General features: G+C 43.0%; 1 protein-coding gene across 1 annotated transcript in view; it reads right to left on the bottom strand.

Moving 5' to 3' along the window:
• LOC144828830 (ras-related protein Rab-10-like) overlaps window positions 1–19,578 on the bottom strand; it is a 116,284-nt gene extending 96,706 nt beyond the window's left edge. The window contains exon 1 of the mRNA XM_078687357.1: window positions 19,053–19,578. Within this exon, the coding sequence (XP_078543483.1) occupies window positions 19,053–19,242 (190 nt within the window). The 5' untranslated portion in view covers window positions 19,243–19,578. The remainder of the gene's footprint in view (window positions 1–19,052) is intronic.
• Between the last annotated feature and the right edge of the window lie 2,379 nt (window positions 19,579–21,957).

Raw genomic sequence — 21,957 nt, 5'->3', positions numbered from 1 at the left:
AAGGGTTCTTCCCATTTGCTGGGCTAAATAACAGACTCAAGTTGTTTAACCCAGTCTTTGGCTCACTATCTGCCAGAATGTTTTTGAGTCGTTCTTAAATTAGACCTCTAAAAGATCTCCCAAAATTGATTGTTCCCACATTGACTTAGCAAACTTAATAGCCTCCCTTTATGCTTCTCTTGACTCCCTAATAGAGGTCTTATTGCCTAGCATTAGAATGGTGACTAAATTACTCCTCGACTCTCTGCAGGTAGCGGAAAACCATTACCAAGATTTTGATTTGTTGACGGCCTGATTGATCAAACCTAATTGTTAGATCAGTGTTTCTTCATCAAATGACTTCTATGGACCCCCACTTAATCATTACTGGAATCGGGGACACCCACTAAGTCATTATTGGAATCCAGGGACCCTAGCCTAAGTAATTTTGATTATTTGAAGCACAGAACAATACATTGGAATACGAAAATAAGCACTCATTAAACAAATACACAAATGATGAACTATTTAATTTAATTCACAAACAAAGATAACAATGTTTAAATTTTAATTGGAAGGTTTTTTAATTCAATTTGCGGCCACCAGCTCTTGGTACGACATTCTGTTTGAGGCACTTGCACTGTCTTCACGAATTAATCTGAGGATACCACCTGAATTTTTGGCATTCATTTTCAAATTAATTTACATTTACAGAACGTTTTAAAATTTTCAATGTTGCTTTTTTATTTATGTACACTTTATTAATCTGCTCTTTTTTGTTGTTGTTGTAAGCCGTCGCAGGCCCCCTTAGTAGGAGGGGCGGACCCCCAGGAGTCCCTGGAAAAAAGGTTAAGAACCGCTAGTGTAGATTGCTAAAGGTCTCAAATTTGTATCACTCAGAAATGGGAAGTTGGGGAGTTAAACTGCTCCTCCACTTGTAAGAATATGGATGACCTTTGCGTGGTATTAAGAGGTGCATGGAGTGACAAACAAATATAACACAAAAACTATGCAAACCAATGCATAATTTGGTCAGGATTTATTTTAGCTATGAAAGGAATTCTCATTTCAGATGGTGATCAAAAAGATATCAAAGGTACTTGTATTGCAAACGCTACAATGATTCTACAGTCACCAGTATGCTAAGATCCACCGTCTTACCAAATGTTATTTCTAAGGGATTCTCATTAGTGTAAAACCCAAAGCATTTAATAAATGTTTAAGACCTATGAGGTGAGAGTCTGGCTCTCCAATGTCTTAAACACAGCAATGCAAGATCTCTCCTTCAGGACCCAGGCTACTAAAATGGCGGGTGTTTGTTTTGGCCTTCTCCGGTCTGTGCATAAAGTTCTGCCTCTTCTTCCTTCGCTATCTCGGAAGCTTTTGATTCAGGGACAGATCATATCTAGAATGGAGTATAGCAATGCTATTTATCTGGGTGCCCCGGAGGCAACTTTGAATAAATTACAACAAATTCAAAATGCTGCAGCACGATTACTTAAAAACATCCCCATGTCACGGTCGGCCAAACCTGCACTGAGGGCACTGCACTGGTTACCGGTGCGTGAAAGGGTGAAATTTAAATCCCTCTGTCTCTCGCACAAAATTTTGCAGGGTATAGGTCCTCCTGTTCTGCAAAGTTTAGTCACACCTTACAAGGCCAGCAGAGCCTTGCGTTCGGACCAAAAACACCTTCTTAAGACCCCTAAAGTTTAAAAGGCCCGCGCAGGGGGAAGAAGATTCTCTGTGAATATTGCTGTACTGGAATTCACTCCCCTTAAGCTTGCGCGCTGAGACTTGTCTCCTTCGTTTTCGCAAGCATTTGAAAACACATCTTTTTGTTAACTGCTGACCCTGAATGCTCGTGATTATTACCTCTGTTCTGAAAAGCGCTGGGATGCTCCAGGGTAACTATGCGCTATATAAGACTGCAATAATAATAATAATAATAATAATAATGCAAGCAGGCACCATGGTAAAACATCTGAGTTGGTGTTTGGCCAAAAATGGTAACAAAACGTTTTGGAAGTCAAATAAGATTAACATGCTCCAAAACTGCACTTCACTAATATGGTCAAAGGCTTTAGAAAAAAGTCCACAAAATGAAGTGGTGCTGCAAAGTGCATCAGTGCCGTACTTGCTATGCATATTGTGTGTGGTGGGCATTGTGACCCAAAAGCTAGTTATGCAGAAGGGAGTATAATCTTTTTGATGACAACCCTGTTTACATTTTCAAACAGGATTTTGGAAAAAATGGCATAGGTCAAAGCTTTGCAAGGTTCCTAATACCCACAAAGTTTTAATGGTCTGCTTTGTTTACAATAAGGACCAGAGGTAGACTCCTTTCCACTGCTAAGACATTTAATACTGAAGTCAAGGCAAGAGCCAGCCAGAATGGATTGACTTTTAGTATGTTGTTAGTTAAGCTGTATGGTTCAAAGGCAGTGGAGAATTTAGTCTAAACTATAAGGTCTATAACTGTGTTAGCCGTGACATGATTGAAGATGCCAAAGTGCTGGCCATCTGTAGGTAGACATTTTAAATAGTGTTATGGTTGAGCCACATAGCTGAAAGATATATGTGAAACACTCTCATGGGGATATAACATTGGTTGGTTGTCCCACATAAATCAGTCTTAGGTTCCGTAGCTATCAGCAACCACACATTTGTAATATGTATCTGGGAAGAAAAACACATGGCATCATATCACTTGTGGTTTATATTTTGTTTCTTTTGTTCAATGTCACTATTAAGTAATCACTTTTTTCTTATCTATTCAATATGTAGAGCTGATGTGCTTCTTCTAAATATTAATGTCATCAGCCTACCCTGGCTGTGATCTCTTGCTGTAGCCTTGTATGCCAGGGACTTTTATCTGGGCCATCAGCTACAATTTGGACAAAATGTCTAACAGCTGGGACAAACTGGTGCTAAAAGTACAAATGTACTTTGCAGTTGTTTATCCTTAACAATGCTCGGGTATTTTATGCAAAAGGTGGCTAAACTTTAGTCACTAAATAAGGCAGTGTCAGAATAGTATTGTTCAATCAGTTTGCTAAGACCACCGTAAATGGTAACTATTTCAGGGAAATGGTCATTCTCATGCCTAAGGTCTATGCTGTAATCTGCACATCTACAAATAAATTCAACATGAACAAAAGTATAACCTTGAATTAATGTAGCGTGGCAAACACTTCAAGTAAAGTACCCAGTTGATCACTCTGTAGTCTACTAATTATGTATCTAAGATTGTCTGCATATATGTAATCCATCAATATACTCCCCTGTTTATCAGACATACAGATAGGAAACTGTGACCTTAGGATCACCATAAAAAGTAATTTTCTGGTCATTTGATGATTTTGGGTTAATAATGGTGATTATATGATTATTTTCCAAGCACCACGAGTCTCTGCAAACAATTATGTGAGCCCCACCCAAAGGCAAGGACACAATGGCATGCTCCAGGACTCTGTGCAGCTCAGGACTTAAATCCTCAGGTGAGAGTAAAGGTTCCAAAGTCATGGGTTAACCATAGTCAAAGCAGCTAAGGACTTGTCAATGGAGCGACGCTGACCATGGAATTGAAGCACCTTAATTGGCCTGGAGAGTGATTCGCAATGATAAGTGTCACTTACTCCCCTTCCAACCAGAAAATTAGGAATTCTCCTGGCCCCAATCTAGTCATGATTCCAAAAGTCACAGTTATGCGTACAAACATTCAAAAACATCTTAGCCACTTGTGCAATTTATACAGGTATTGCCCACAGGATTCATGACTACTAGAAAAGGTGTGGCTGTTGGAAACAGAGTAACCACAAAAAACAGTGGAGTGCTGAAAGAGTGGTTGAGAAAAAAATCTATGTAAAATTAGTGAACACCGGCGTAGTAGTAGTAAACTTAAGAGGTATTCACATGAATGTTGAAATGTACTTGGTACAGTTTTGGTGCAGATTTGGGATCATCTAAACTAATGTTCCCACAAAAGGGGTATATAGAGTACACAACCAAAACACAATCAAGGAAAATTTCCCAATTTGGAAAAACTGCCCTCACTCACATACCAAGGTATGTGACATGCTTCATCATAGGGCCTGCTACAAACGCCCTGGTGTAGCCACAACCAGGGCGGAGCATTAGGGAGAATCTAGGGGGTCTAATCTCCACTGAACGATCAGAAGATTTGGATAGGGGTATCAAACTGTGTCTAAATAAAGTAATTCTTTCTATTGGTACCCTTAATCAGTTTTAATCACTTCCTTACTGCACTCCTTTGTCACACTATCAGTTAAGTCACAAGGTGTTCACTGCACGTTCTACAACTTATGTGTGTTACTCGTTGTATGTATTGATTTATTTGGTTGTACGTCCTGTAGTGTGGAATTTATTATTTTTTCCCCTCTCCCTAATGCTCCGCCCTGGTTGTGGCCACACCAGGGCGTTTGTAGCAGGCCCTATGATGAAGCAGGTCACATACCTTTGTATGTGAGTGAGGGCAGTTTTTCCAAATTGGGAAATTTTCCTTGATTGTGTTTTGGTTGTGTACTATATATACCCCTTTTGTGGGAACATTAGTTTGCATCTGGGGGCCTGGGGTATTGGAGTTTAAACAATAATGGCCCTCTCCCCTCATTTGTGTTGATGCTCATCTAAACTAAACCTAACACTTGTGTTTGGGCCTGACCTTTGCTATTGGAGGAGAACAAAGTCTGATTTGCATATGGTTGGTCCTGGTCTAAAGTGGCATAGTGAACAAAAATATAATAGACTAGAAGACGGCCCAAGTAATTACCAGAGGCTAAAATTTATTCAGCATACCCCCATAACTTTTTGTTTTAATTCAACAAGGCAGAGCACATGCACCCTTGGCTACACAGAACCATGATCCAACAGTTTCCTTATGGTGGTAGGGTTTATAGCTGTCAGTAAAGGAAAACTGCCCCATAACAAGCGATTCTCTCATTGCAGTGGTGCAAGAAACTGAATTATTATTTGGGTGTGCGACTACCCACCTCAAGGAATAATCACAATCCATGTCAGGGTGAACCCTCAAAGTCACTAAATTAATTTGAGCTCCCTAGTAGCTATAGCACAGAGCAGACAGGCATAACTCAGGGCAATGCATAAAACATTTATGCAGCAACAAAACAGTAATACATGCAAAACAATAAAAATCTCAAATTAGATTAGAAAAGTAGAGCACAATTTAATAAATAAAATGCAACCAAAATGACAAAAATGTAATAAGGGGAAACACAGAGATAAGCATTTTTAAATGTTTAAGCAGGAATTGCACCAAGAAGCGCAAATTGACACTGTTAGTTCAATGATCGCGGTAGACTGGGACCTAAGTGCAAGTTCAGGCTGACCACGCTGTAGTGTGGGTTGTATACACCAACCAAGTTTGCCCTGTCAAAGATGTTATCTTCTGACTTATTCCTTCAAGTCCCAATCCACCACAGCAGAATACTTCTAAAGCCCCCAGGCCCTCAGGGAAGGCACTTAGAGACTCACAGGGTGCCCGCCCGGCAGAAGCTAACAGCAGGTTCCAGTCCTGGTCCAGTTGTCACAGGTCAGCTGGGCAGTTCTAGGAGAGGCCTCTTGTAGCTGGCTGCATCCCTGAACCATGATCAGGATTTCAACCTTATTAACCTTAAGAGTCCAGGTTTTTGTCCTGTGTACAATAGGGAGCAGGTTCTGTCCTTCAGGGTTCCTTTCAGGTCACAGACAACAGGTCTAGTCCTCTTCTGTTCTTTCTCAGGTCCAAAAAGGGTTCTCAAGTGGGGGACTGCAGTTGCTACATTTATGATTGGCCCAAGCTAGTACGTTGGAATGATTACAGGGCACACCCTAAACAATGAGGTAAACGTTACCAGAGCCAACCCAACCTAATTTGGGCATTTACAACATACTAAAAGTCTACTGCCACAATCAGCTTGGGCTCTGAGTGGTGGGGGAGGGTGTGGGGAGTGTACTATGGTAATCCTAGTGTCCTACTAAATATAACACTAAAATCCACTTTGAGATAAATTCTGTGTTCACAATGAACCCAGAAACAGACGTCTGGTAGAACAAAAGTAGGGGCTTCCAGCAACCAGCAGTGGATACACAGGAAATGTTTTGGCATGCTGTTTACTTTCAAGTGCGCGCCCAGTGTTAGACGTAAAACATTTTCGACCTGTCAAGTAGGATTTGACATTTAAGCAGGGCTTGACACTAAGGTAAAAAAAGCTGCTCACAGCCCCGACCCTGCACAGTCAGTGAGGTTCAGAGGAGTCATCTCACAGCTAGGCAACACAGGCTAGGCCTCAAGCCACTGTACTGGATGGCACATCGGGTGCTGCAGTCCACTAGTGGCATTTAACTTACAGGCCCTGGCTACAGCTTGTACCATATACTGGGGACTTACAGGTAAATTAAATATACCAATTAGGAATATACCATTCTGGCCATGTTTAACACCTTGCCTGCGGTGCCGATTCTCCCCCGGTGCTGAACATTCCATTTGCGGGTGTGGTAGTGACGGAACCATTCCGTCATCCGCACAGCTCAACCGTGAGGCATGACGGAATGGTTCCGTCACAAGCATCGAAGGGGTTAAAGGGGAGCACAGGCACTCCGCTACTGGGTAGCATGTGTAAAGTGCACAGAGTTGTAAAGCCATCAGAACTAGAGGGTTCAGCAAAAGGTAAAAATAAGGGGTGATTCCTCAGAAAAGGTGGATTTCCTACAAGTAGGAAAAATCTGCTTAACTGATAAAACATGCAGCACAGCTGTTCCCCGGTGAGTGTTCAAAATGTATGTTCCACTGTCTTAGAAAAATACATTATTGAGCAATGACTTTTTTGAAGAAAAAATAAAAATGGTTCTCATTTCCATTGTTATTTTAACATCAAAACAGATACCTATGCCAAAAGAAAGCCTTGCTCGCACCAGAATGCTTCATGTTTTGCTCAAATACATTAAAGTCAAATGTAGAGGTGTGCAAAATGTGTGTAATTTGGTAGGTAAAATCTTCATAGGGGACCATATCCCAGGCACTGGATTTTGCAAAAACCCTGGCACTGAAAGGCTAGAATTGTACCTACCATATTTATGACGTTTTTATGGCCACTCAATGTTTGAAATCAAGCCTATAGTTTGGTGAACTCAGTCTGAGTCTGCAATGTTTGGAGAAAAAAAATTAAGACACATTTTGGATCGAAGGCTCAGATTATGGTCGACCAGGAAAAGGCTGCTATATTTATCACACCTGATATATCCCAACACCTAAAGGACCAGAATGTATTAGGGGTAATGAATAGCACCAAATTACAATTATTGCTCTGAAAATGGGCGATAATAAAGATTATGTATGTACCACAGTTAATCTGTTGAAATCAACTTGGGAAAAATACAGAAGTGTTTTGCTTATCACACACCTCATAATTGCAATACTAGTGCGACACAAGCTTACCATACATGTCACAATTATTCAGCCAATCTGTACTCGGGGTCATAGTCTATCAGACCATTAGGCATAGGTCTTAAGTTTACACCACAAACCAATGAGGTTCCCAAAGGCACTACAGCATGAAGCCATGCATGCTTTGGGTAACCCCCACCGGAATCAAGTTGCTTATCAAGTGTTGGTGAGGAGAGACTTTATAATCACATGCTCAGGCTACTGTTAGTTGGCCACCAGGACATGGCAGAATATGTGGAAATGCCTTTCTTCTAGTCAAGCTTCTGACGCTGACAATAGTAGTGTGGTGGGTTAGTAACAGCCATTGTCCCATAAGCAGAGAAAAGTAACATTTATTTTAATAATCTAAGTGCTAAATAATGACATGTATTGAATTATTGAAAAAAAAAACATTGAACAACGATATGAGAGCAGCTTATAAATAGGTGCAGGTTTCGTCATCACGGCTACAACGCTGAGCGATACTACGAGTGATACTTTGTACATCTATAAATAAAACATTTAGACTACATTGGTACTTGTGGCAGGACCTGTGACTCCAGTAACCTAAAATGATAACAGTACAGAATGGGAGATGTCAGCAAAACAAAAGTTAAATGCCGACGACAGTTGCACAGGGCCAATGTCCTTGAAAAAGTCAACATGGTTCAGAACATTCAAAGTAAATAGTTTCCAAATAAACAGCGCATACAGCAAAACTAGTAGTCAAGTATCCCTCGCGCACACTGAACAGTCACAGAACAGGGACTGGTGCAAGCAGGTGACTGATGTTTAGGACAGCAGGTGACGTGGCACCCGAGTCCAGAGGTTTGAGGTCCGACTGCCCCAGCTGTGGTTGTCTTACATTACCCAAGGGAGGGCTAAGGACCCGCTTCCCTGGTTTGCAATAGGGTACGCTTTAAAGGCCACTGAATACAGCGTTTCTCCCAAACACTGTGGCGGTATTAATAATGTAGGAATCCCTCACAAACAAAACAGGTGCAGTACAGGCAGTGACAAGTCACACATCACAGTTGTATGCAGCCATGTTGGTGGGGGAGGCCGTGAGCCAGCCACTGGGCCCTTCTAGCTATGCCCCAACAGTGTATGTCAGAGGAAGGATTGGGGAAGGGGGCTACTTGAACGTTTGTGGAATGGTCCTGGTGCTAAAGCTTCTGTCATCTCTCAGGAGTCCCCTATCATTCACAAGACCCCCTTCACAGGCCATTACGCCACTGGGGTGCTTCTGGCAGCCGGGAGAACTGCACTCACTCAGCCTGAGCCAGCCCCTAAGAGCAGCTTATGTTTTCCATTACAGATCATCTGCCAGCTCCTATCCACTCTTAGCTGCCATTCACGTTAACTCAGCCAGACCTCAGCAACCCTTACCTAACCTGCAAAGACCTTCGGATGGCCCTTAAAGCCCAGTGGCTAAGTCTAAGAATAACACAGGTTAGACTACAGCTACCCTCAGAGACTCTGCCAGTCCTCAGACGCCTTCAAACAGTCCTTCACAGATCCACCCTGACAGCGCTCAGTCTGCCATCTCCCCACACCTTCCACCACTACCCTGAAACTGCCCTCAGCCCATCATAGGTTACCCTAGGCAGACCATCAGAGGAGCCCAACAGACCTTCACCAGGTCCTGATAGGAACTAATCTGACTCTACCAAGCCCTTGGGTGGCTCTCAGAGACTCTCAGGAGGCCCTCACAGACCTTTAACTCCACCCTGCCAGCCACCAGAATCGCTGGAACCTACTCTACCGGCTGTTGGAGTTTATCATCCAGTTGTGAAGGGGCCTTTCAGCAGGCTTTCAGTCCATTTATGTTGACCATCAGATATCCTCAAAGCATATCTGACGGCCATCGCTTTGAGCTCTAAAACTCTCAGTTCCTCTTCTGGGATCCAGAGACACTTGGACAGCCTACAAAACTTCTCTCAAAGCCCAGGGTACCCTGCCAACCTGAATTGAAATCTCCAGTCAACTGAGAGAATTTATTTGGACTGAGAGGACTCCATGTCACGACATACGTAATGCTCTAGCCCTGACCTTTTCTTTTACAAATTATTTTACAGAGGTTCAGTTGGATTAGACAGAAGTGGTGAAAAAGAGTCATCTGGTAACTGCATTCACTGAGCAGCCTGGCGCATCACTGACCAGCTTCTCCTACACTACCACCTTTGCTTCAAGAAAAATCTTTAAGTACTGCCCTCAGGAAACTGATGCGCCTGTTTGCGGCAACCTTTTCCTACTCCTAGTGAAAACATACATGTCTATGTGCACAGGCATACATTAGCCAAATGTGTACCTATTTTTTTCATAGCACCGGTCTATACAAGCTTGCAGTTTATACGCAGCAATGTTAATATGTCCTCTGCATTATTGCATCGTGAGCTAACACCCAGATCTCAGGATCAAACCATTTTCAGGCTGTTAAACTGGATTATGTGCTTGGTGCAACGATCCTTCTGTAACCTTGAGGGCAAATCCATCTCTCTGTCTCTCCCTCCACCTTACCCCCAGTCTCCATCGCCCTCACTCTTCTTTCTCTCCTTCCACTCTACGCTCTCCCTCAGTGTCTCCCTCAGCTCCATATGTTCTAGAATGAGACAAGCAGCCTTCATCTGTCTTTACCTGCTTTGCAGCTGAGCTGCAATCAAACAGTGGACTAGGGAACTTTTGTTTTGCTCTTCTGTGCCTTTAAATCAAGAGTTAAATTTAGCTAATTTAAACTGGTTTTTATTTATTGGTTTTACTTCTCCCTTACATGAGGCAGCTCTGAGCCCAAATAGGTTGTGGAGGGAGGTGGAGGCTTGCTACAGTTTGAAGGCTTCAAAGATATAATATGAAAAGATAGCTAAATTGGAGCAGAATTAATACACCTGTTGCAACAGTAGGCTAGCATGTAGCGAATTTAATTCGAGTTTCTCTTTCTGCTTTAGCTGCCGAACTCACTTAGGGAAACAATATCCTATAGCTGGGATATAGTCATATTTGGTCCCAAATTATAGAATGTGTTCTTTTTTTTATTTTGGACTTATTTGGACAAAATCAAAAAAATTATCTTTATTTTTCCATTGGCCTCACCTTTGGCCTTGAGCAAGGGAGATGCTCCTGTGTTACTTCTCCAGGTTAATTTGCATGCCACCCTTGTCTACAATCTTACTTCAAGTGCTCTGGTCAATACAATGTGTGGCACTTTATTTTACTTTCTGCTTCTCCTTAGATGAGCTGCACACTTTTTCTGCTTTAGATTCATGCATTTTGTGGCTGATTGCAATTTGTCTAGACTTCACTACTCTAGCAGTCTCTTCATAGAACTCCAAGTGTATGTTTTGGCAAACTGCAACATGTACACAATGTGGTACTTCGGGGGATCTACCATCTGCAAAAGAGAGATCACACATACAACCATGTGCATAAAGCACTTCGTTAGCAGGCTGTGGAACAGGCTCTCCTTTTAAAATTATTTAACCTAATGCCTTGACTCTTTTATGAACCTGATCACTTGGTGCTCACCTCTTATTTCTGCCGTTATGTATCAGTAAGCTGCATCCGTTTCAACAGATAATTTGCTCCTTAACCTCTTCAAGAAAAAGCAGTGATATATGTGGGTCTGGGAATCACCCAACCCGCAGGGACCTGTACACTGGAATAAACTGTTGTTGTAAGCAATCAAGCCTAATTTTTTCGGAGGGCCTGACAAAAATATTTATTCTATTATTTTTTACAGGCTTATTGCAGCTTTTTCACTTTTACTTTGTTCTTATGAGTGCTCTATAAGAATTAAAAGAAAAAAATTCAAATCTGTTGATGTCAAACGTGATTTCATTTTTGGAATGTGAATTATGAAGAAGTAAAAATAAAAAAAAACGGGACCTTTGTCCAGTCTTCCCTGAAGGCCCGAAAGTCCCCAAACCGGCCAATTTATTGAAATCAAGATCCTTTAATAGTCTCTCCAAAGAGCAGACTTGGGATCCAGAGGGAAGCAGTGTAATGATGTATATGCGGGGGTCCTGCTTTGTACATCAGCTTTTGTGGGGGTGCCATAAGGAATTGTATGTACAAATCCGAAGGGCTTTAAGATAATTGAGCTAACATTATGATCTTGCGGGTGTGAAACATCACTTGATTCTAGGTAGCAGGTGTAGCGGGAAGACAACTGGTTTGACAGTGTACTATGTGAATGTCAGCGCTACCTCTGGCATATTATCACTGCAAGCCGACTTTCTCTCCAAAAATGCCTTTTGTCTGTCTTTTGATTTGATGTAAAAGTCTTAAGAGGCAACTGCTGCATAGTTCTTTCTTGGCAACAGTGAATATATTAACACTTGTAAAGATAACCTGCCCCCTGCGTTGAAACCCCATTCCTCCCAAAAAGGCAGGAAAATAAGTGAAGGGGGGATTATACTCCTTTAGAATATAAGTGCTTCAATACAAAACATACTATATACTAAATTTTGGTGGCACAGACAAGAACAAGCCGATTTTACTTCCACCTTCTAAAAGACCTAAAGAACCTGCGATCTTTAACATTACTAAAGAACTTCCTTCCAAGATGCTACTGCCCAAACCATTCAAGGCTCCTCTAAACTTACACAAACCGCAACATCTCATTTCTTCACTCCAATCAATTATTGGTAGCAGGACAGGATCCTATTAGCTTTAAAATTGCAGCTGTAACCCCGGTCTTCAAACAGGCAAGGTTATATTTTCGAAAGCAACAAGGTCATCCTATTTCTGTAATGGTAAAAATACTAGAAATTACTGAAGCAATGCAACTCGAAGATTAAACTAAATGTTCTGGTTCCCTCCACAATTAGCAAGTATGGCTTGTGCACCTATGCAGTCCTGGTTAATTATAGGATGATGGCCACTGCCTTCTCAGTCTCAGACTTCATGGGTGAAGTCATCAGTCAATGGCTTTTGCCTCTTTTTGATTGACCTTTTTAAGGCTGTACCCTACTCAGCATTCCAATAAGAATACCAATCAATGCAATGCAAAGTTTCCCAAGGATTCATCGATTTCTCTGAAACTATTTAGTATCTCTTTCATACTATTGGTTCACATTTTCTAGTTCTTATGCTACATATTTGCTATGACTTCAGATGACACATATCTTCCTGACTCTGAGGTGGTGATGGGTTGATATAAATACAACAGCTTTTTGTGCATGTGTGACAGCCGTTTGGGAATGGGTTGCTGCCATTGCTTGAAAAGTAACCCAGAGAAAGCAGAACGTCTAGATCTAGGCTAATAAAGATGCTTGGGGAAATTTCACTAAATATGGGTGCATGCCAACTAAGTAGATGAGTCAAGACTGCGGTGTAAAATCAATAAAGATCAGTCAATGTCACCTCATATTATTTCAGAATCCTGAGCATTTTTTTATGTGAAAGTCTTGCACCAGGTGATCCAGTTTCTGACTAATGAGGGATTCAATGAAGTCATAACAGCCTTAGTCGGCTCATGACTTAACTGTGGAAAGATGGTCCACCTCCGACATCCAAAATATTTACTTGGGAGCTCCAGGTAATACAGAATGTGAAGACGGGTCATGTTTGTAGGACTTGCACGTTTGACCATCCCTGACCTACTTGAACTCTCTACCAGAGGCAGCCAGGCTACAATTCAAGGATGTTTTATTCTAAATTTCAGTGGGTAAAACAAATTGTGCACCACTCCAAAAATATTCTCAGCTTGAATTTTCTCTGCACATTGGCTACCAAAGAGAGAGGGTGGGAGACAGCAGAACTTTCTATGTAAGCCTTCCTTTGTTTTGGAATTCACGTCTGCTGTTGTTTAATCTTGAAAGCAGATGTTTAAGCTTCAGGAGAAAATGCAAGACAATGCGCCAAGATGTATGTGATTTATGAACTGGTAGTAATATATGGTATGTCAGAAGAGGGGAAATTCGTACATGGCAAACAATAATTTACAAACAAGTCAGGGAAAGTGAAAGTGGGGCTCACTAAACTAATACAAGACAAATATCTTTTTATAGACATACACAACATTCAGTTGTACAGATGAAATCAAGGCCAATGTTAGTAATAGAGCTGTCATCAGCTAGGGTATTTTTGAGCCGAGAAAAAATGTATGGCGCCTAGAAGACCCAGATGATGCTCCAATTAAGACAATGCACACATTATGTGCTTAGCGACTGTAGGGAGGAAGGTGGTTACTGGCTTCATTTTCTGGTGCTCCTACTCGAGGTGTGAATGTCCAAGTACAAGACCATGAAGCTAAACCCATGAACAACTCTATGAGAGCCAAATACAAATATAATCATTGCATTGGAGGATGTTAATAAGGAGAAAACATGTCAGGGGCTTCCTGGGTGATTGCACCATTCCTGTGCCTCTTTTGATAAAAATTAAGCTGCAGTCAGCTTTGGAAAAAGAGTAATTTATTTTCAGGCTTGTTACCCTGTCTCTTGATAGAAAACTATTCAAATATCCCAAACTGCCTCAAAACTTAGTAGTGAGCATCTTCAGTTGCTATGTTCAGTGTCACAGCAACATGCCCCATGGGACTTTAAGGAGTCGGTAAACCTAGACAAAAGTCCCAGTAGCAAACAATGAAGCTGTATAGGATGGCAGTTGGGATGAGAGAGGTAGTGTTACAAGAAGATATTTGTCAAGTTGAGATGCGGTAGGGGAAACTTGTATCCCATGTTTTGCATGATGAAGGCTTGGTTTGGAGCTTTTCCCCCTTTTTCCAAGTGATGGAAGTGTGGACTGATATAGTAACATATCTAACCTATACCTTAAATATAGGCAACATTAGATTGTCCAGTTGTTCCCTAATATATCCCTAAAGTCCAGCTGAGCTGTGAAGGTGGTACCCAAATAACATGTAGACTAACTTGATACTATAAGAAGTTGAAACTCCAACTATTTATGTATTTTCAACTAATATGGCCCCTCCCATCACTGAGGGTTCTGGTGGGTAGTAAGGCAAAGACATGTGGGGGGAAGACAAATGTTCGGAGGTACTGTCTACAAACAGCATCACTATTTTGACTGGTATTCAACCCATGGTATCAACAGGCATTGAAACAAGAGATGCTGAAATGAACAGAGTCTTCTTGAAAAGACAGGGAGGTGAAAAGTGCAACTGGGCAGTGGATTGGCCGAGGATTCCATCTGGGGATTGTGCACTGCTTACATTAAGTGAAAGTAAAACTACCAACTATATGATTTTGTTGGGCTGGATTTGTGGACCCTCTGTATGATAGTGCTGTCTGTCTGTTCTGTGCTTCCTTTATTGCTGAAAGAAAAAATAAGCTGTGGCAACAAGCAGTACTGAAGAGGACAGAAGGAAAAAAGGGTGAGTAAGAACAAGGGGCATTGCAATCCCTTTCAAGGGCAGAAGCTTGTGCATCACAGACGGTAAAGAGAAATGTGATCTTTAAAGGGACATCAAAGAATGAAAAGTCTTGAGTTATCCCTAATTGTTTCAGACTAAAGTATGCTTATAGAATGGGGAATTGACAATACACAAGAGAGAGGGAATGGGGTAAAAGAGTGCTGTGAGGAAAATGCTTGGGAAGACAAAGATGAAGACAAAGATGTCCAGATGCATAGTGAAAGTGCATTTCATCATGCAGTAAAAATATTGAGCTGCAATACAGCTAGCCTAGAAAGAAAGTTGGGGGTCAAAGGTTGGGTGGAATTATTGGCTGACTTGTCATTTTCTATATTTCAGGAGATCTTGATAAAGGGTAGTGCAAAGAAGGTGGGAAAAGCTTTAAGCCCCAACGTTGGTCATCTGGTTATGCTTGACCGGTACACAGGCACAAGATGAGGCTGACCGAAATAGAGTGTGGTTCCGAAACCACGTTCAACCCAGTTGGAGGTTTTACCTTCGGACATCATTTCTGAAATGGAAGTCAAAAATTCTCAGTGGGGCAAGGTAGCAGGCGGTGGCTAAAGAGGGCTCTACGTCATCGGACTGCTGTTGTACAAGGTCCTAGTTAAGCTGTTGACTTCTGACATGAAAGCTCAAAGCACAAGAAATGTGAATTTTGCACTCAAGGATGGTTCCTCACTAGCGAGGCACTTTAGGTGCCTTCGCATGTGAAAATTTCTACCTTTTTACTTTGTTAATTTTCTGGAGCTTGGATTCTTCTAGTGATGCTAGGCTTAGACTGTAGTCAAACAGGGCCTACAAGGCCGAATTCCTGCGCTGTGAGATCCCACTGAATCAGATAAGGTGCTATGGAAATTGGAAAAGATCTGAGCAGGAGCAACCAAATCTTAAATCAAGTGGCCCTGTGCCTTTATCTGTTGACTTGACGGGTTGGTCACTCACTCCAGCAAAAGCCATCACCCGGGTCTAGGGCAGGTACAGTTGGAACTGGTCAGCTTGAAAGTTGCAGAAAAAGGCCTTTTGTAGTTTGTTGTGTCCCTGTAGTTTTGATAGGAAATCAGCCTTATGACCCTTGGAGCCCACTTTTTTGTTTGGGGTACAAAAGGGAGACTAGGTCCAGTCTTTTAGCCTCTTCTCTGGTTACAGACAGCAAGTCCAGCCCTCTTCTGTTCTTTCACGTGTCCAGAAAGTGTTTTGAGGAGGCTACAGGCGATGTAACATTTATACCTGGCACTAGCTTATGGGTGGGGGAAATCTCCTGACCACTCTCTAGCCAATGTGGTACAAGTTCCCTGGAGTGACCCTCCCCGCTTTTGCAGCTCTTCCTGTGTGCCCAACTGCAAACAATCTCACAGTTTCCCTCTCTGCCTAAAACCAAAATGGCAGAGCCTTTCTTTCCCTGTGCAGAGCTGCTGTACCCACCTTAGAGGTCTGGCCAGGGAAATGCGTAATCCCTCCTGTGAGGCCACTCTAAGACAGTTCTGGGGCAGTTCCTCTCCCACTGGAATTGGTGCCTGATTGCGTGGGGGTAGTTAATCATTCTTCTTGAGCATAGCCAAGATAATTGTGCTACCAGAGGAACAGACAGATCTCTCCACACCCAAGACCTGTGAAAAGCTATGGGAGCTGTTGTTACATCTCAACTAGGGGGCTATTCATCTGTCAAGTGGCAGCTGGGGCTCATGCAAATAGGCCTCCAGAGACTTAGTCATGGAAAGGGTAACTTTCTAAAAGTACCTTTCCCAACATCTTTATTACAAATCCATCTTCACCAGTGAATCAGGCTTGTGACAAGCATTTAAAAAACAGTCCCAGCCTTAAATTTGCAGTTGTTTCCTATCTAGAGATAATATTGCAAAATGTAACATTGTATCCCAATGCTTTCGCATGGAACAGCCAACCTTGCTACAGTAAAACTAGCTTTTGGGACCTTTTCACTAAAAAGACATGCTTAACCCCTTCCATGCGGCCGCGTTTCCCCCGCGGTGCTGAGCCCTAATGAAAACGGGCGTGGTCATGACGGAACGGTTCCGTCATGAGCACAGCTCGACCGATGCTCATGACGGAACCGTTCCGTCATGAGCATGGAAGGGGTTAATATGCAATTTTTACATACTCTACTTTTTAATATCATACATCCTGCCTTTTGGCTGTAATACCTACTTTTGGGTGACTTACTAATATTTTGAAAGAAGGTTTAGGCCTGTCAAAAGGGGTCATTTTGACAGGTCGATTTTGCAGTTTTAAACTGCAAATGATAGGGATGTAGTCGTGTTTGTACTATCATTGCAGTGCTGCTGATCACTGCTTACATTTAACTTACAGGCCCTGAGTGCACTTTCTACCATATACTAAGGACCTATAGGTAAGAAAGTTATGTCAGTATGGGGTGATACGATGTCATCATGTTTAAAAGGGGAGCACAGGCCCTATGCCATTGGTTACGTAGGTATAACCTGCACAGAGTTCTACAGGCAGTAAAACAGTGAAGTCAAAAATCTGGACGTACACCACGCAAATGATGGTTATTTCCAAAATGTAGGCAGCATTTTAAATTACTTATTTGGGCATTACCCTTCCTCTCAGCTGCAAACGTAATTGCTCCACCATACAAAGTAAATGCTAATCAAAAGTTTGGTTTAGCAGGGCATTCCAGGATCTTTGTGGCCAATCTGGTAGCAATAAGTGACAATGTCCCACTGAGGTTGTCAGAGATAGAGGAGGTCTAGTGGTGTAAAGATGAAGAATGCAATGCTCTCCAAAGTAATGCTAGAGAGAGTTGAAAGGGGTTATGGAAGTTTTTGTTTTGCAAGATTTGCCTCTAGAAGTGTGGGCATGGGTAGAGAACACGATGGTTGGTCCGTTCAAGCATGTTCCTGAAAGGCTTAGATGTGATTTTGTGTATGCCAAGACAAAATGGTTTCAAGGTGTAATGGTGGCAAACCATGAGTGAGATGGGAGTGGCTGCTTAGGCTATTTTTTTTTACTAAAAATGACAGGAGAGCCAGAGAAATAAAGGCAGGTAGCAGGGCCATGCCTTGCAAACAGCTACTGAAAAGGGTAACATTGAGAAAGGATGGGGGAGGGAGAGGTTCATGTCCTTCGGTAAAGGAACTTAAAAGGGCTATAGCAAAACAAACTCTAGGAGGGTTCCATTATTACTCCAGGCAATGGCTGTTAACTTTATTGGACTTACCATTGGTGCAGGGTGAGACGGACATGGACAGTGGAAGGGGGTGGGGAGTATGGCAGAGCAATGAAGGGCAGCACAGCAGGGTGGCAAACCAACAGGAAAATATAGATTGGCAAACAGACTAATGCACAGTAGCAGGGTGCTGTGTTACATGTTAGAGGAGTGGGGCGAAACTCATGGAAAGCAAGAGCAGGTGTGCATTAAGAGTGGTATGACATTGACCTCGAATCACTTAAAGGGTGGATGTATGCAAATGTGAGGTCCCTTTAAACAAGACTCTTTTGCGGGGATACAAAGGTTGCTTAATGACATACACAAGTCTGCCCATTCGAACCACCGTGCCATATAGGCCTTGATTTCTACATTTGCAGCTCAACAAGCCCCTTCTATGTTTGGAGTATGACTTAAAATGGTATGCACCTTACCCAACACCTCCAGGGGCATATTACATTCAAAGGCATTCTAAGGACAGAAACCGAAAACATGCCCATGAACTGAAATTAGAGTGATTGGCAGCCTCATCGGTGACGTGTAGAAGTGCACAAATACGGCAATCCAGTACAATACAGGACTTTTCCAATGTGTATGTATGTCTGACGGGCAGGGCCATATTTAAATACCATTCTGGCGCTATAGTCCTCTAGCATTTCTTGAGTTCTTCTACAATAGATAGCAGAGTTGAAGACAGATCAGGTTATGCTTGTAAGAACCAGGCAGGGAACTTGAGGATATAGGAGCTGGTCTTGTCAAGCCTGAAGCCAAGATGTGCCTGTCAGCACAACTGAGGGACAAGTGTAAAAAATAATAAAGTCAGATGCGACTCGCTGCAACCAGACTCCCAGATGCAATGCTTATTTTTCTTGGAGTGAAAGTGAGATCTCTTGGAAGGAGTACAAGGGAGAGAATAGAAGGTATGCATACAGTGAGAGGCGGATGGGTGAGAAAAGGGGTCAAGAGCGTAAGCTAGGGCTTTAGAGTGCAGGCAGGACACTGAAGGAACAGGTGTTGGTGAATCACCAGGTGTGGGGAGAGGCGAGGTGACAGGGGTTGTTGCTCACCTATGGTGGAGATGAGAGACGGCAGTGCTTTCTCGGTGTACCTGCTGAGGATGCAGGTCTTGCCCACGCACGTGTCCCCGGCCATCACCACTTTGGCCAGCAGGAAGCGCTTCCGAGAGCCGTCTGCGGGGCCGCCAGCGTGGACCCGGCGCAGGGGCGTCACCTGCGGCCAGGAGGGCCGCTTCTGCATGGCGCTGGGGGCTCCCTCTAGGTGGCCGAGCCTCTCATGCCGCCGCCCGGGACTACGTGCTCAGTCCTGCTGCACCGCGGGCGCCTGGGCTTTGATTTCTCAGGAGACCGACCCGTCCCGGGCAGCCGCAGCCGAAGTGAAACTAAAAAGGAGAAAGCCTCAATGATTTGCGGCACGTTCAGCGCGTGACAGAGGAAACCGGGGTCCCGGGCTCCTGCGTCGCAGCTGCGCCTGCTGTATGAAGTGGAGCGCGCGCGGGCTTCTCCTCAGTGAGGACTGCTCGAACGGGTACAGTTTTACACATACTGAGTATCAGCTATTGCAACACCTTTCAGTAACTCAACCCGTTTCTGTGGAGACCCGCCCGCCCTGGGAACCAAAGATCCCGCCTCTTACTGAGGCAGCCGGGCTCTGCTAGGGCTGGGCCCTGTTCCAGACGTCTGGCCCTTCCTTTATCGTTTCACACACGCACACCTACCAGTTGAGACGCTACCCTTCTGGGAAGTTAACTTGTGCCACGTCTTGTTTGACACTGGTATTGGTATACATGCTGCATAAGATCCCATCACCTTGTGTTACGTCACTGGTGTAAGGTAGTTTGTTTCTTGTTTTTTTTCACACACCTCCCCTTTCAAAATGCATTATGAGGCACCTGGGCTTTATAAGGGGCATGCCGCACCCTCCTTCGGAGATCCTATAGTAGTTAAACATGAATTTGAAACGAGGCCCCTACCTAGCCTTTTATTGATGTCCTTAAATTTGGAAGTAAAAACGATTGATTTCTAAAAAAAAAAACCTGTAACAATCTTTAAAGTAACCCAAGTCAGTGATGTTGTTCCTGTTTGCACATCATTGTTGACTTATTCTTGCCATATCTAAGAGTATTTACTTTTTCCAGGATGTTGTGTTGCTGTAGTTTTTTCATGCAACATATTCTTCTTCTATAGTGCACACTGTAAATAGAGTCCCTCCTAGGTGTCAGTGAGAGTGTGGGTTGTAGTTGGGTTACTATAAGGGTCCATGATTGAGTGCCTCTGATGTCAGGCCAGATTCAGTACACGTTTGTCACAGTGCCCATCTGTGGGCCATAAAAGGTTTCAGAATTCTAGCTCATCCAATCCTTGCCCTCTCTGCAGAGGTCACAGAGCAATGGTCAGGTGTGTGAACTGTACTTGTGATTCTATGTGAATGTGCATGACGTTGGTACACTGGGTCAGAATATTGAGAGTGAAAGAAAAAGAAAATGCAGTGCTTGCTGGTGACCACTGCGTTGTGCATTTGGGGTTTGGTGAAGTGAAGGAGGCACATGGAAGTGCATTCAGGAGAGAGGGGAAAAGAGTGCGCTGAAGAGGAAAAAGATGAGATGTGAGATTCATATGAAGATGCAGAGTTTCTGATGGATAGCAAAATTATTATTGGTACTCATTTATCTAACACTGCTAACAAACATTGACAACGGCAATAAGCCTGGCTTGTTATACAGGCGCATGCCAGTTATAGTGTGATATATATCTGCAGTCAATAACAAAAGGCTTACAGGGGGGCACCGAAATACTTGACGGGTGGTCCGCTATTGCGAGCACAGGATTTTAGTTTACATACTTTAAGCCACACCCTTAACTACATAACCTGGGCATCTTGGAAATGATGCCTAATTATACCATTTGTGAGACTCCCCCTCCCCCCAAAACCTTTTTATCCCACTTAAGCCCTGTGAGATACAATGCTGTGCACAAGTAAAAGCTGTTTATTGGTAAAGTTTTGAATGTAACTGAAAAGATTACCCCAAAAAATCCAATGAGAGTTCGCATAAGGGTGATACAAAAGTCATACCGTTTTAACAAAACGTATTTGATGCCCAATTAGTGCCCAGACGCACCCACCTTCCTTATCACTGATAACAAGGTCCTGGCGCATGGCTTTCTGGGCTCCTCACTGCCTTCTCATCTTCCAGGCCAATCACGTGCGATCTGCTACAATTAATACAATGCTATAGTTTCATCTCTCCCCTTGTACATTTTTAGACGTTGCTGTAATCATGAAAACGGAAACTCTTCCCTTCCTGTTGTTACTGGCTTACATCTAGCGCATTTATTGGATCATGAACTTTATTCATCCGTTTAAAATAGTAACTAAAAGATAGCAGTATGACAAAGTAAAAGAGAGGACTTCTCACTTTGCACTTCTTCCACACAACCACTGTTCACCTCCCAGTTTTTTTTTTATAAATCAAATGCAGATCTCAAATGACGTACTCCTGTGTGCTCTGCCAGCAAAATTCCTGAGAGAAATTATTTCCAGTCTGTGCTTAGTGATGCGCCATTCCTTAGGTTGCACAAGAGGAATCCAACATGTTTGGGTGGTTCGCGCACCCTTCTTGCCAAAACTTGCACGTGACCAGCAGTCTCTCCCTTTATGGTAACAGCACAGTTCGAGTCAAAGGAAAATAATCCGCAGACCCTGCGTCTTCAAAGTAAGCTTCTTCAAAGGGCTGCTTTCTATTAAAACATCTGTATTTGACATTTTGTAACATGTACATGTCTCGCGTAGGGCTGCGAGATTGTAGGAAGATGGAGCACAGGTCCCTGAAGTGGACCTGAGGCCCCCTCTAGGCTGGCCCCCCAGGAAAACCATTGGCTCTGCCTGCAGCCGGTTTTCAGGATTAATGCTGTTGGTGTCACTAGATAAGGACAGATATATCTGAATCCTTAGCAG

This window comes from Lissotriton helveticus, chromosome 4_1 (genome assembly GCF_964261635.1).
Source record: "Lissotriton helveticus chromosome 4_1, aLisHel1.1, whole genome shotgun sequence".
NCBI lineage: Eukaryota > Metazoa > Chordata > Amphibia > Caudata > Salamandridae > Lissotriton > Lissotriton helveticus.
This window is presented reverse-complemented; position numbering and strand designations above follow the sequence as displayed.